Below are 16230 nucleotides of genomic sequence, written 5' to 3' on the forward strand. Positions count from 1 at the left end.
TGAGGATACTCAAACAGCCCTAGAGAGAGGTCCACATGGGGAGGAACTGAGGCCTCCTGCCCACCCTCACTTGCCAGGCATGAGTAACCCACCTTGGGAATGGATCTTCCAGCCCCAATCATGCCTTCAAATGATTGCTGCCTGATTCGACATTTGACTGTACCTTCAGGAGACCCTGAGTCAGAACAACTTAGCTCTTGAATCCCTGACCCACTGCATCTGTGATATAATAAATGTTTGGGGATAATTAGTTATACTATAATAGATAATTAACCCATGTCCTTTTTTATGATAAATATTTGAAAGTCTTCTGTAGAAAGTTTCAATTCCATTTTTGATGACTGCATTTGTTTCTCTGTGGCCTTACCACCCTTCATGGGAGACTCTGAGGTGTCAGCAGTCAGTAGCTAGGAGCCCCTGGTGGTTCCTCCCAAGTGACCCCAGACCAGCCAGCTGGCTGTGGCATTCCCAGGATTCCCTCCATCTCAGGCAACTAGGTGTGGGGTTGAGTCAAGTTCCAAATCTGCTGGGGACCGCACCCACCTCACGTGAGAAATCAGAGAAGCCAAGTCCATGGAAACTGTTCATATGACATACTTTATTTCCAATCTACAACCATTAAAAACCCTTTGTAAGTTTACACTGTACAGTTATTCTCATGTCTGAAATAAGACATGGGAGGGAAGGAGAGCTGGCAGACTGGACCACGGTTGTCTAGCACCCAATACCTCCTGGGAAGGAGCCTTCTGAAGAAAGGAGTAGAGAGGAGAAAGAGCGGACAGGAGAGGCAGAGAGTTTGGCCCAAGGATGCCCCTGGTCCCTTCCTTCCCAAAGGCCTTTCCCTGGGGGACCCCTTAGGCCCATGACTTCAGGGTCCACACAAGGAAACCAGGATGGTCAGGAAGGGGGTTTCACAGTATTGGCGGGGGTTCGGGATGGGGGGCCAGGTTGAGGGACAGCTTTTGGCTCTCTCCCCTCAGCCCCTAGGGGCAGGAACTGCTTTTTGGCACTGTCTATAAGGTCTCCCTGGAGGTGGGAGGAGGAGGAGCTGGCTGGGGATTTAGGAGTCTTTCTTTGAGAACCTAAGTTTCTTTCCCTTTTCAAAAGAAGCCATAAGCCTATGGTGAGATTCCCAAGGGATAAAGGGTCAGGGTCTTTTGTCTCCTGCCCCCACCCCACAGGATGCCCCCCCCTGCCTGGCTGGCACAACCCTATACAACCTTTAGTAAAACCCAGACAAGTAGGAGAGGTGGGTAGAACTGGAACCAAGCCAGGGGTAGGGAAAGGAAAAATGCCTGCCTTTTCCCAGTCCCCCAGTTTCTGGGAAGAGGAGAACACAGATGTGTTTTGCTTTGGGTAGGGATGGCCAGGGTTGCCAGCCTCAGAAATCCAGATGAGCTTGATGTTTCCCACTTGTTCCTGGTCAGGACCAGCCTCGGTCCTTCACCACGCCACACTATCTGCTGGTTTAGATCGGCAGGCAGTAAACGCCTATGTATATCAGAATCATTTGGAGAGCTTCTTAAACCCCCAGCTTGCTGCCCTCCCCCTACCCCCGCCAAAGTTCTAGTTTTGTAGTTCTTGAGTGGGGCCAATACTTTGCATTTCTGTCAAGTTCCCAGGTGATGCTCTGGCTTCTTTGAGAACCTCCAGGCATCTCATCCTCAGCAACTTGGTGCCCTAAGAAGACAGTACCAGGGAGCTGGGCCACAGCTGCCAAGGCCCTGCCTTAGAGGCGCCAAATTGGGAAGCTGCCGGGAACAGTCTCGTGGTGAGGCCCCTGTGCAGAGAAGTAAACTAAGGCACAGAGATCAGTAGCAGAGCTGAGAGAGGAGCCACGATACCAGGGCCCAGTGGAGAGAGGATGGTGATGCAGGACCCCAAAACACGAGGGGTGCTCTGGGGTCCCTAAGGATCATCATCGTAAAATCATACAACCAACCAAACACAGAGAAGTTAGGACAACTGCCCAGACCTGGGCCAGGTCTCCAAAATCCTGGCTGAAGTTCCTTTTCACAGGAGCAGTTCGAGTGGTATAGAGCGGAGAAAGACAAGATGGTCAGGCCTTGATGACTTTGGCCCTTGAAGGATGCTTAGGGGAAACCAGAGCTCCTTTCCTTACCGCCTGGGGTTCAGGGAGCTGGTGAAGGGCAGGAAGGGAGGCGAGCAAGGCTGATGGGGTAGACAAAGGAGGGTCCAAGGAGGGTGCGGGGAAGGGTGGGGAGGGGGAGCCCTGGGCAAGGGGTCACCTTGTCACCAGTTCCCTTTGGTTCTTGGCTCTATGGACTTTGCAAACTGAAAATACTACAGAAGGGATAAGGGGTAATGCCAGGGTGGGCTACAGGTTCCACCAGGGCAAGCTATTCAGAGGCAGAGAGATCCAGGGGAGGGTAGAGAGGGTGGTGGGATGTCAAATGGACAGGCAGACAGATGGACAGATGGCCAGGGAGAGGAGGGTCAGGCTGCATCTGCTTTACAAACAAGGCTATGCAGGACTGGGCAGGATAGGGGAAGCCAAAATGGGGGTCCCAGTGACCTCCACCAAATCCCAGTGGATAGTGCCGGGGTCCTGTTGGGAGGCTGTGGATGGAAGAAAATGGGACGTAAGGGTGAGATGGGGATGTCTTTCTGGGCTGGGGGCAGTCACTGGGCCAAGCCCAGCCTGAGGCATGGGGGAAAGGTTCCCCCTTCAGTGTGAGAAAACAAAACCCAGGAAACACAATCAGATCTGAAAGCAAACATCAGGAGTTGGGAGACCACAGACACGGGAGGATGGGGATGTGAGCCTGAGGGGCCAGGAAATCCACAGCAGGCCATTCTGGGAGGGCTGAAGTGGGTGGGTACTACAAAGAAGCCCGGGGCTCAGAAGAGGAAAACCTGGCCATGGGTCAGGGCCACCCGGTCTGCTGGTGGGAACCAGTCAGAGAAGAGGAAGCAGAAGGAGGGGGGACTTTGGAGGAAGGTGATAAAGCATGGATGGGTGGTAGGAAGCAAATAGGCTGAGCCCAGAGAGAAGACAGGGTTCAGCCAAGATCAGGGAATGATAGGTGGGGTCTCACTCACCCCCAGGAATGCAGAACCTGCTGGGAGTCAGGAAACCTGAATTCTGGTCCTGACTCTGCCTCCAGTTTGCTGTGTGACCTTGGGTGAGGAATTCCCTTCTCTGGGCCCAATTCCTAATCCAAAACAGTGAGGGCTTTGACAAAAAAGGACCAACACTGTGTGATTCCACTTAGAATACTTAGAATAGGTAAATTCATAGAGACAGGAAGTAGAATAGAGGTTATCAGGGGCCTGAGGGAAGGATGGGGAGTTACTGTTTAGTGGGTACAGAGTTTCAGTTTGGGGTGATGAAAAAGTTCTGGAAATGGATAGTCCTGATGGTTGTATCACTGTGTGAATGTATTTAAAGCCGCTAAAAGGGCTAAAACAGTCAGTTTTATATTATGTATTTTGGGCCACAATTTTCTTAAAAGTGAGAGAGTTGGTCCAATTTATTAGCTTTCCTACTCACTAAGACTAGTGAGGGCATTAGGGGACAATGAGTGTGATCAGACCACTTTACATCAGTGTAGAACCTTACGTTTTCCCACGTAGACTCACAGGCACAGTATTGTATTTGGTCCTCAGCACCACCACGTGAGGTAGGATTTCTTCCACTTTGACGCTGGAGGAACAGAGGCACAGACTAGCCACATGCTCTGGGGTCAAGGTCATTCAAGTCGGCGGCAGTTTATTATTATTTTTAAAATAGTGACCTGGAAAACATCCTTGCATTTTAGGTTCATACCACAACTGACTTAGTGGCCTTTGAAGAAAGGACACATGCTCTAAATTAGCATAAGAGTTTGCCTCCTGGGGCAAATGCTATCACTTGCCATGACTGGATGATGAGAGTCATGAAAGTGATGTGCTTCCCTTTTTACCATAGCTGCCAGGAAACTCCAGAGCAAAATTTAATTGCAGGATTATGGGAATCACGTCAGGTAGATACAAGTATGTGTGTGTGTGTGTCAGGTAGATATAAGTGTGTGTGTGTGTGTGCGCGCGCGTGCGCTTACTCAGTTCTGTCCAACTCTGTGCAACCCCAAGGACTGGAGTCCTGAACACTCCTCTGTCCATGGGATTTTCCAGGCAAGAACACTGGAGTGGGTTGCGATTTCCTCCTCCAGGGGATCTTCCCGACCCAGGAAGATCCTGCGTCTCCTGCGTTGGCAGGAGAATTCTTTACCCACTGTGCCACCTGGGAAGATAGATATAATTCCTCTTGCCGTTTGACTTTTTTTTCTTCTGTTGTTTTACTGAAACTTTACGACTAAGATTGTAAATTGCCTCCAGTGCTTTTTGGAAATTCTCAGCATAATTAACCCAAATCAGAGCTGGGTTGAGGACCAAGTCCCCTAATTCTCAACTCAAGGCTCTTCTAAAGATATAACACTGTGGTTATTGGGCTTAAAAAAGATGGCCTAATTGGAGATGGTGAAGGACAGGGAAGCCTGGCGTGCTGCAGTCTACGGGGTCACAGAGTCGGACATGACTGAGCAACTGAACAACAATAGTCAAGGCTGTGAACATCAATGGCATGGCACTGGTATTTAGGATCTCTCTGGGAGTTTGTTAGATATGCAGATTCCTGGCCCTCTGGGGTGAGGTGGGGCCCAAGAAGCTGCATTTTGGACATGTCCACAGAGGATTCTGATGCAGGGGTCCCCACACCACCCTCTGGGACACACAGGTCCAGAGATTCAGGGTAGACTGGTTTTATGTCTGGGTTGGGCAGTGGCATAGTCTGGGTATTCTGCACCCACACAAAGCCCCCAGTGGAGCAGTAGGTTAACACAGCAAGGGACAAGGTTGGACTGAGGGTTCCAGTGGACCTAGGTTCTAGTCTGAACTTGATGACTTCCTAGTTAGGCGACTCTGGAATGAGACCTGTACCTCAGTTTCCTCATCTGTAAAATGGGAGCACTAAACCCTGTCCTGCCAAGGTTGCCTCCCAGAGTTAGCATGTAGAAGCCTGAAGGAGATGTGGCAGGGGAAGCAATTTCTAAATAGCCATGTGCTCTAGAAAAGGTGTCCAGGGACTTAATTATTAATGAAGAGGTGGTGGGATTGGGGGGCTGATGAGCCTGGAAGACTGGCAAAGCTGATGGGGAGGGCATTCTAGATGGGACAGGAAAGGGAGGAAGGCCCTAGCAGTTGGATGGGCAAGAGGAGAACAGGGCATGTGATGAAACCATGAAAAGTGGATGCAGGCAGGCAGGAGGGAGCCATGTGGCAGTCAGGGCACAAGAAGGTCAAGTCTTGGACCCTCGACTTTGTCACCTGGGAGAGCAGCTGGTAGAGGAGCATCCCTGGGGAGACCAAGAGAAGGGGCTGTTTTCAGCAAGACCCCTTAGAAGGGGTTTTTAATTTGTCCCCTTTGGTGGGGACAAAACTGGGGTGGGGGAGAGGGCTGCCAGGGTGACAGGGACTTGAATATTGATACCTCGTGCATGCAGGATCTAGGGGCCACTGACGTGCCAGAGTAGTTTGAATTTCATTTCAAATACAGACATCATTGCCCCCAAGAGGGTCTGATTTGGCTGTGGGAAGAGGTCACATGTCAGAAACACAAGATCACCCAGTTTGGGGTCAGTCATGCCAACTGGTCTCCATTTCCCCTCAACCAACTGGTGCCAACACAATGGATCCAAGCCTAGGGGCCTATGGGGAATTAGGACCTCAGGGTTCCTTGGGACTTTGGCTGAAGAGAACAAAGATAGAGGGAAAGGAAAGGAAAAAGAGGGACAGAGGGCGAGGAAGAAAAGGAAGTTGCTGGAAGTAAAGAGGCAGCAAAGAAGAAAGGGGAAAAGGGCAGTGTTCCTTCCTGGGACCCGGTGCTCCTGGGGAGTCCTCACGGTGGGCCAGGCAGTTTTCTGCTTCGGGAATGTTACCAAGACTTAAAAGGCATTTGAAGAAACAAAACAAACTTAGAAACTACATTCCAAAAGAGTAGAGAGTTTTTACAGGACAACCCCCCACCCCAAAAAAGGAAAACACAACCAGTTACTAATTAAAATGCTAAAACCCAAATCAAACCAATATTTACATGTAACATTTTCAACCTCATCAAGCCCCATGTCCAGAGGCTTCTGTAGGAACAGTGATGAGTGACCTTGCCCAGTGGCATGTAGGAAGCAGAAACTGGGACTTTACTGAAAACCAAGGTCTGAGGCCTCTGACACTGGCTAAGGGCTGGGCGGCCAGGCGCTAAGACAACGAGAACGCAAGGACAATCTTGGATGAGAACAATGATGGTAAGGCTGAGCAGTCAGCAGGGTCCAGGTCTCATGAGGATTCCTCCCCAAGGCTAGAAGTGCAGCCTCCCTGGCCCTCTGCAGCCCAGGGAGGTGGCAGAAGGCCTCTGGTAGCTTGTGACCTGGTGTGAACCCCCTTCCCTTGGAGATAGCATTGGAGGGGCCCCCTGACCTCTTGGGTGGGAGCACTGGCATCCCAGAGGGGCCTGGCCCTTCGCTCCACTGACCTGCCTGCTCTGCCCACACAGGTCACTATGGTATGAAGAAGTGGCTGGTTGTACTAACATGACCCCAAAGTTCTGCCGATAGGCAATGGAGATGAAGGTATTTGGGTAACTGATCCAGGTGCCCCAGAAAGGGCAAGACTGGGGGCTGGTGGCTGGGAGCACAGAGGCATCTCCTGAGTCCTAGGGACATACTAGCAAAGCTGCCGGCTTTTGGTCTTCCTGATAGAAAATTCACAGATAAGCCACTTTATCCTGATGTTTTCATTCTGAGCCCCCAACCAGTTACACGCAGATATGCAGGTATGTGTGCAACCAGAATGGGTTCACTGGCACCATGGGGGAGACCCTCCACGTTCCCCTGCCCTGTCACCACTGAAATGAGCCGTGCTGCAATCCGCCCGATGGCTCAGACAGCTCACATGCAACAGGGGGAAGGGTGGGCAGTGGGGCTGGGGCTGAGAGACGAGCCTGGAGAGTCCATAAGGCTAAGGAAGAGGCTGGTGAAAAGGCTGGAGGCTGGTGAGAACTGAGGCAGGCTGGCAGACACTCTCAGATCCATGTGCAAAGCTGCAATAAACAACATTCTCGAAGTTCAGTCCTGTTTTCCTGCGAGTTCTCACTTAGGGAACTTGGAAAGATCTCCATGCTCTTGATAAAGCCTTAGTAATCTGTGTTGGACTCATTAGAAACCAAAATAAAGGTGTCAGAAGGAGGGAGAAAAATGAGAAGGAAAATGGGAAGTGACTGGGAAGCGGTGCTGCTGGTCCAGCCCTCTGTCCTGTCTGTGAGTATTTACAAACTCACGGCTGGGGGCGGGCAATTAGCAGGTGTGGAACATACAAGCGGTGCTCTGAGGCCAAAGGGTCAGCAGATTTGTGGGGACCTCTGCTGGGGCCCCCTCCAAACCTGAACCAGGAGACCAGAGCTCGCCTGCTGAGTTGCCTTGTCCACAGAGGGGACCATCCATCCATCATGTTAAAGCCTTGCATTGTCCCAGTGATGAGAGTACATGTCTCAACCTCCAATAAATTACCTTAGGGACTGTGGGGTAAATTAAATTATTAAAATAAAGTAAAACCACCTTAAATATTTATAGTAAGAAAAACTCAAAATAAACAACCTAGGCAAGAAATGTGTTTCCAGGCCCCAGTGCATTGCCATGTCCTGGGGCACTGGCCTCGTGGAAGGCTCCTGGGCCTGATCTGGCCAACTGGGAGTCTCTTTTTGGGAACATCGCTGCCCTCCACCAGCTGCAGGATGTAAACACAGTAGAGCTGTGGCACCCCTCCAGGGTGCTGGGGAAAGAGGCCCCAGCAATCAAGGCAGTGGGCAATTAGGCATTTATTTATCTGTGCACCTGGTCTTGAGATGGACTCTACCTATGTCTGTCCTCAAGGAGTCTCCTGGGAAGGCTGGGGTCCCCCCAAGTCACCTTAGCAAGAAAGGTAGTTCCAGTGGCTCCCCGACCCTGGGCCCCGCACATTTCTACCTCACGTTCTAGGTCTTGCTGCATCTGAGCTATGGGCAGGGAGATCCAGGGCCCCAGGATTCCAAGCAGATACCTGACTGTGGCTACTGCCCTATCATATCCCCTAGAACTGTGGCAATCCAGAGCAGCAGGGCTGGAAGGAGGAGGCAGCAGCGGTGGAGGGAAGAGAGGGATGGGGTGACGCCCAGCTCAGCTCCACCAGACACCCCATGTTGAGCCCTAGAGCAAAGCCTGTTCTTCTCATCGGTGTTTCCTCCCCATGAAGAGGGATGTGGTTGGCCGGGAACATCTCTGTGAGCCCCTTTCCCTGAGGTGCATGGCTGGAAGTGGATCCTTTCCTTGGCTCTTCTGAGAAGTGGGTGTGGGCGGAACCAGGCAAGGCTCTCCCAACTTACGACCCAGGAATCAGCTCTCAACGGATCTCTCTGGAGACGCTTCCGAAGCCCAGTTTTGGTCTTTCTCCCACTCGCTGCCTTCCCCTGGGAAGTCAGAGATCACCACCCAGCAGTCAGCAGGAGACCCCGCTTTACCTGGCTGGGAAAGCGCTTCCATGGCAGAGATGCAGCCCTCCAGGGCGAGAGATGCAGGGAGCTTGCGGGCCCCAAGCGTCTTCTCCTCTCCACTGGTTCCCTTCGGCTGTCCAGGGGCGGGGGCTGGTCGAGGTGAGGAGCTCCGCTGCTCTATCACTCGCTGGGCGGGGCTGCCCGCTCCTCCCCGCCCCAGCCAGACTCTGAAGGGTGCAGCCTGCACTTGGAAGGAGAGTGGCGGATGGCAGAGCGGGATGGCCGGGCGAAGCAGGAGGCGAGAGACTGGGTGCTGCAGTCACACACTGCATCCTGTGGGGAGAGAGAGAGAAGTCAGGAGGAGCCTGGAGGCACTGACCGCCCGCCCCGGGACTGGGTGGCCAGCCAGCCAAGGAATTTGGACTCAGCTGTGCCCCGGGACCAGTTCCTAGGAGCTGTAGCCCCTCTTTGAACCAATTTTAAAAACTTATTTTCTTCCATTAGAGCAGTAATGAATGTTCATAAATAAAGCAGTAATGAGTGTTCATAAATAACGTTCCAGGGACTTCCCTGGTGGTCCAGTGGTTAAGAATCCACCTTCCGGTGCAGGGGACTCGGGTTAGATCCCTGGTCGAGGAACTAAGATCCCATATGTCACGGGGCAACTAAGCCCATGCCCTGTAGCTAGAGAGAAGCCTGCACACTGCAACTGGCAAAAGCCTGTGTGCCGCAAAAAAGACCCAGCACAGACAAAAATGCAAAACAAAAACCCCAAACAGTCCAGAATATAATAAATCCTGGAATATACATAAATAAATTCTGGAACATGCCTTTACCAAAATGATCTCAACTCCTATAGTTTACTTCGTAATCGCAAAGACATAAATACTTTTCTGTCATTATGTATGTCCAGATCTCTTTCTTTTTAATGGCCACATAGTATTCCACTGAAAGGAAATAGCTTATTTATCCAACTCATTTTTTATGTGTGTTTTAAGTAGTTGCTAATTTTTTTTTACTACTACCAACACACAGGGATAATGGTTAAAAGTGCTGCTATACATTATTTACAATTGCCAAGATATGCAAACCTAAGTGTCCATCAACAGATGAATGGATAGAATGCTACTCAACTATTTTTAAAAAAAAAAGTAATTTTGCCATTTGTAGTACCGTGGATAGACTTGGAGGTCATTATACTAGGTAAAGTTAAGTTAGACAGGGTAAGACAAATACTGAATGACATCACTTATATGTGGGATCTAAAAAATACAACAAACTTGTGAATATAACAAAAAAGCATCAGACCCACAGATATAGGGAAAAAACTCATGGTTACCAATGGTAAGAGGGAAGGAGGAAGAGGCAATATAGAGGTAGGGGATTAAGAGGTACAAATTATTAGGAATAAAAATAAGCTGCTAGGATATATTTTATAGCACAGGGAATATAGTCAATATCAATAATGATTACAAATGGAGTATAAACATTAAAAATCATGAATCACTATGTTATACACCTGTAACTTTTACAATATTGTATGGCAACTATACTTCAAAACAAAAAAAACAAAAACGTGCTGCTGTAAAACTTGATTGGTTGGTTCAAATTCCAGCCCAGTTACTTACCAGCTGTGTGACCTCAAATAAGTTTTGCAACCTCTCTGAGCCTTGATTTTTTTCTCAAAGTTGTTGTGATCAACTTTGATCTCAGCCCAGATTTTTTCCTCAAAGTCTGTTGTGATCACAATAAACTGTTGGCATAGTGTCTAGTAAGTCTTAGCAATTTTTATTTATAATGCAATACATTTCTTTATATACATATCCACCTGTGTAAGACTTTCCATGGCTACATTCTTAAGAGAACTACTGGATCAATGGGCAATAAGCATATTTTACAAACTGAAAAATGTTTGAGTCAACCAACATGCAAAATACAATCAGCTTTGTATTTCTGGTTTCGTGATACAGTTGTGGTTATGTGATTATGATGCTTAATTTTGTGTCAACTTGACTGGGCCACAGGTCCAGACACCTGGTCAAACACTATCCTGGGTACTTCTGCGAGGATGTTTTGACTGAGATTAACACTTAAACCAGTAGACAGAGTAAAGCTCCTTGCCCTCTCCAACGTGGGTGAGCCTCATCCAATCAGTTGGCGTACTGAGCAGAACACAGAGGCTGACTCTCTGTGAGTAAGAAAGAATTCTTCCTGCGTGATGACCTTTAGACTGGAATGACGTCAGCTCTATGTGCTGCACTGGAACCATACCACTGGCTCTTCTGTTCTTAGGCCTCTGGACTCAGTCTTTCTGTCTCTGTCTCTCTCTACACACACACACACATTCTCATGCATGCATAACCACAAAGCCTACTCCAAGTTTCTCCAAGGAACCCTAATATGATGGCTATGTTCAGTTTGTAAGAATTCAATAAGCCATATTTTTTACAGTATGTATATTAAACTAAAAAAGGGTTTTTTTTAAGTTAAAAAAATAGGAATAAATATTTTAAAGTTTTTTTTTTTTTTTAATTTAACGCAGCCAGAGAGTATAGGGAAATAAAGCACTCACCATATACTCTTGGGGGTTCTAGAAACTCGACAAAGTCTTTGGAAAGGAAATTCAGCAACACTTATCAATTACTTTAACAATTTACCCATTTCTACAACTCAAAACTAAGGAAGTAACCGATTAAAATAAATTAATTTTAAAAAACTAAGGAAGAAGGGGACGACCGAGGATGAGATGGCTGGATGGCATCACTGACTCGATGGATGCGAGTCTGAGTGAACTCTGGGAGTTGGTGATGGACAGGGAGGCCTGGCGTGCTGCAATTCATGGGGTCGCAAAGAGTCGGACATGACTGAGCGACTGAACTGAACTGACTGAAGGAAATAATCTGCAATATGGAAAAATGCTTTTGTGTCAAGATGTTAACCACAGTATTATGTACAACAGGGAAAACCTAGAATCCAGCTAAACATAGAAACCGTACAAATCACAAGAGTCAATTCCAGCCCGTGCCATCCTTCTGTGCCCCCACCTACAACCTTCCTTCACTCCCTGCGCTGCAGACCATGACACCACCCCTGACTACAGCTGACTGGGCCAAGGGGCCCACTGGGCCAAGTTAGACCAATCAGTTTCTTCCTGAAATGTGGAACTGGGACACAGAGATTTGACTCCATCTCTTTTAAGTGCTTGAACCGGAAAATGTTACAAAAGCAGAGTACCTGGACCATATGCAAATACAACAGAGAGGGAAGGAGAAAGAGGACATCAGAGAAAATGAAACTCAAAGGAGAGGAGAGGGAGGGACTTCCCTGGTGGTCTAGTGGCTAAGAGTCAAAGTTCCCAACACAGAGGGGTCTGGGTTCAGTCCTTGATCAGGGAACTAGATTCCGCATGCCACAACTAAAAGATCCTGAGTGCTACAACTAAGACCTGGTGCAGACAGACAAATTATATAGATAGATAGATAGATACATATATATATCTATATATAGATAGATTTTTCTTTTTTTAAGAGAGGAGAGGGAGACAGAGCAGCCACTGGGGCCTTTGGATCCTTGCCCTTGGGTTCCATGGTATAACTTCCAATTTCCCTTTCTGCAACGTTAACTTATATGTTTTACTAATATACACATAAACCTTAACTAAATCTGAAATTGATATCTGGAGTGGGATGAGCAACAAAAGGGTCTCAGAATGGAAGCCCTCGGAGATGGAGTCTTGGTGGGGTGGGGGCAGTGGTGTGCTGGGACATATTTAGAGACTAGTTTCCCAGGAGTGAGAGGAGGAGCGCTGATTTTCAGCAATTCGTTTCCACTGAGCGAATCCTCTCAGGGTACTAAGTTGACACCACTGAACACAGAGAGGTCCACGACTGGCTCTCATGAATCAAGGGAGCGGGCACACCGCTGGGTGGCGGGAGAGCAGCGCACACGCGTCTTCCCCGGAGGGGATGCTGGCAGTCTCTGGGGGTGAGCGTGGGTAAGCCATGCTCACGCATCTAGTGATCAGACGGTGTGTCCATCAGGTCTGCTGTTCCAGGACCGAGGCCTTCCAACCCCCATCCCAGGCCAGCACAGGGGCTTACTGAAACAGAAACCACACGCCTGAGCTTGAAAACCAAAGAGTTGGGACCTTATAAGCCAAACTCACCTCAAAAGAAAAAGGGCACCCCGCCCCCAACCCACCTACCTCATTGGGAAGGACCGTGGCTCCATCTCCATCTCGAGTGATACCATCCTTCCCCACCTGCGGGAGCACGGAGAGCCTGGCCTCCTCACTGCCGCCCAACTTGCCCACCTTCTTGTTCAGGATCCTAGCCATGCCCTCGGGTTGATGGTAGCTGGCTGGGGAGAGGGACTCCGGCTTCTTGGCGCCCTCTTCCCCAGCCGCGGACGCCGTGGGGCTCGGCGCCCGGCCACACACGTTGCGGAAGAACTCCTGCACAATGCCGTACTTGGGCGGTTCAGGCTTGGCCCGGGCCTCGGACATGCCAAGTTTCCAGACCGACTCCGTGCTCCCCGAGTGCTCCACCACGCTGAAGAGGCTGGACAGCCCGTCGTTGATGTTCCTCAGCACAGGGCTGTCCCTCGTGGTGGTGGAGCGCGCCCAGGCCGAGCCGTTCTGCTTGCCCTGGTGCAGGTTCCACAGGCTGCGGTCCTTGGCCCCGTCCAGCTTGGACACAGAGCGCCTCTGGAGCTTGGGCGAGCCGTACTTGGGTGAGCAGCAGGGCCGTTCGATGCGCGCGTGCACCTTGTCCAGGGAAGATGAGATCTGCTTGCTGCGCACGGACACGAGCGAGGAGCCGCGCGGCGACCAGCTCTTGCCGTGCAGGCTGCCGCGGGGCGGGTCGGTCTGCAGGCCCACGCTGACCGTGCGGATGGTCTGCGTGCCCACGCTGGCCACGCCCACCGTCTGGCTGGACGTGCTTTTCACCTTCCGCTCCAGGGAGCCCGAGCGCATGGCCTGGCGCACGCAGTTGGTGATCTCCTTCATGTCGTCGCTCATGTTCCCCGACATCTCGAAGTCATGCAGGGCCGCCGGGAAACCAGGCCCCGCCGCCGAGGGGCCGCCCCCGGAGCCGCCGTCCAGGCGCTGCCGGGAGAAGTTGCAGAGCCAGCGGCTGTAGGAGCTCTCGGCCAACCCGTCCGCCTCGGCCGACTCTTTGGGCTTGGCTGTGGTGAAAAGGAAGCCCGGCTCGATGATGATCTTCCCCTCCCTGTCATGGACCACGGGGACGCCCAGGCGCCGGGCCACCGGGGGGCTGTAGTACACGCGGATGCCCGTCTTGTCGGGCGCTGTGTAGCTGCGTTGCATCTGCCTCCCCGCCGGCTCCGGGCAGCCCAGGGCGCCCAGGCGGTTGCAGTCACGGGGCGAGAGCCCTGGCTGTTCGGGGGCACCCTTCTCCGGGTCCACTGGCTGGGCGCCCACGAAGGCAAAAGCAGGGCTGTTGGGCAGCTTTTTGCCCCGGGAGGCTTCCCCGGCAAGGTACGGGGAACAGTCCAGCAAACTCTCAAACTCCGACATGGAGGAAACAGATTTGGTTCTGGGAAGAGCAGAGAGAACGGCTGAGTTAGTGGAAGATGCCTTATATGGAGCAAGCACTCTGGTCTTCCTCGCTGGTCCCTGCGCTTCACGGGAGCTGGGACTACGACAGTCCTGCTCACCTCTTGTGAAAGATGCTGTTGGTGCCCTGCCTCTCACTCCCTCCACACGCACACCTACACGTGCAGTACTGCATGCTCCGAGCACCTGCCATTCTCCACGCACCTGCCATTCTCCACCTGAGGGCTGTTTTTCTGTCTGCAGGAGCACACTTGGCCTCCACGCAGTTGTTCTTTAGTTGCTGAAGTCATATCCAACTCTTTTGTGACCCCATGGACTGTAGCCCACCAGGCTCCTCAGTCCATGGGATTTCCCAGGCAAGCATACTGGAGTGGGTTGCCATTTCCTTCTCCAGATCTTCCAGACCCAGGGATGGAACCCAGGAATCTTGCATTGCAGGCAGATTCTTTACCACTGAGCAGAAACTAAAACTTTCACATGATGTACAGACATAGCCATCAACAAACCATGGGTGGAGTTTGGTAATTTGGTGCCAGTCCCCAGGTCCCCTTAGGTGGGAGAACTCACGCTCCACTCTGGCTCACAGCAATCTTGTGAAATAGCCCCAGCTGCCCACGTGTACCCTGGTTGATAACACCTCCTTTATGGTGCCTTCCCTTTCCTGTCTCACTTCCAGACTTTTCCTGGAATCCCCTCCCAAATGTTCCATTTGCACTCAAATCCTTGCCTGAAGGCTTACTTTTGGGGGAGCCCAATCTAGGACTTCCCAGGTGGCTCAAATGGTAAAGAATCTGCCTGCAATGCAGGAGACCTAGTTTCGATCCCTGGGTTGGGAAGATCCCCTGGAGAAGGGAATGGCAACCCACACCAGTATTCTTGCCTGAGGAATTCCATGGCCAGAGGAGCCTGGCAGGCTATAGTCCACGTGGTCGCAAAGAGTCAGACATGACTGAGTAACAACAAATAATAACATGATCTAGGAAACCACTTTATCTCTGGCCCAGACCTGGTGTGCGTGCTGTCTGATGACTGTAAGTGCCAGGCATACGTGACAGCATTGCACACGTCAGACCATTCAGTCCTCGGACAAGTCTAGGGGGCAGTTCCTGTTACCCCATAAGTCGAGATGGGAAGTACAGCACCAGGGCACAGAGCTAGAACCTGCAGTGCTGAAATTCAGATCTCACATCACAGCTCCAGAGCCACCCTCCTCCCCAGGGCTTACTTGGCTTTGGGCTGCTCACATGGCCCCTGGGGGGTCCTGTTACCCCAACTCTCTTCATGGGTTTCCTAATGGTGGAGACATGGTCTTGAGAGCCCCTGGGGTTTCCCTGGCTACAGCACAGGGCTGGGCCCAGAGGAGGATACTCAGTACTACCAGGAATAGAGGTCCAAGACTATGCCAAAGCCTTTGACTGTGTGGATCACAATCAACTGTGGAAAATTCTGAAAGAGATGGGAATACAGACCACCTGACCTGCCTCATGAGAAATCTGTATGCAGGTCAGGAAGCAACAGTTAGAACTGGACATGGAACAACAGACTGGTTCCAAATTGGGAAAGGAGTATGTCAAGGCTGTATATTGTCACCCTGCTTGTTTAACTTCTATGCAGAGTACATCATGAGCAATGCTGGACTGGAAAGGAACACAAGCTGGAATCAAGATTGCCGGGAGAAATATCAATAACCTCAGATATGCAGATGACACCACCCTTATGGCAGAAAGTGAAGAGGAGCTAAAAATCCTCTTGATGAAAGTGAAACAGGAGAGCAAGAATGTTGGCCTAAAGCTCAACATTCAGAAAACAAAGATCATGGCATCTGGTCCCATCACTTCATGGGAAATAGATGGGGAAATGGTGGAAACGGTATCAGACTTTATTTTTTTGGGCTCCAGAATCACTGCAGATGGTGACTGCAGCCATGAAATTAAAAGACGCTTACTCCTTGGAAGAGAAGTTATGACCAACATAGATAGCATATTCAAAAGCAGAGACATTACTTTGCCGACAAAGGTCCGTCTAGTCAAGGCTATGGTTTTTCCTGTGGTCATGTATGGATGTGAGAGTTGGACTGTGAAGAAGGCTGAATGCCAAAGAATTGATGCTTTTGAACTGTGGTGTTGGAGAAGAC

General features: G+C 50.5%; 1 protein-coding gene across 3 annotated transcripts in view; it reads right to left on the minus strand.

The window, feature by feature from the left end:
* Window positions 1–578: 578 nt before the first annotated feature.
* Window positions 579–16230, minus strand: part of MTCL2 (microtubule crosslinking factor 2) — a 74945-nt gene continuing 59293 nt past the window's right edge. For all 3 annotated transcript variants that reach the window (XM_027977170.3, XM_027977169.3, XM_015099866.4), the window contains 2 exons: window positions 12723–14076; window positions 579–8851 (listed from right to left, as the gene is read on the minus strand). In XM_027977170.3, coding sequence (XP_027832971.1) covers window positions 8699–8851; window positions 12723–14076 — 1507 coding nt within the window. In that variant the 3' untranslated portion in view covers window positions 579–8698. The remainder of the gene's footprint in view (window positions 8852–12722; window positions 14077–16230) is intronic.

Source organism: Ovis aries, chromosome 13, assembly GCF_016772045.2.
Source record: "Ovis aries strain OAR_USU_Benz2616 breed Rambouillet chromosome 13, ARS-UI_Ramb_v3.0, whole genome shotgun sequence".
In the NCBI taxonomy this organism is placed as follows: domain Eukaryota; kingdom Metazoa; phylum Chordata; class Mammalia; order Artiodactyla; family Bovidae; genus Ovis; species Ovis aries.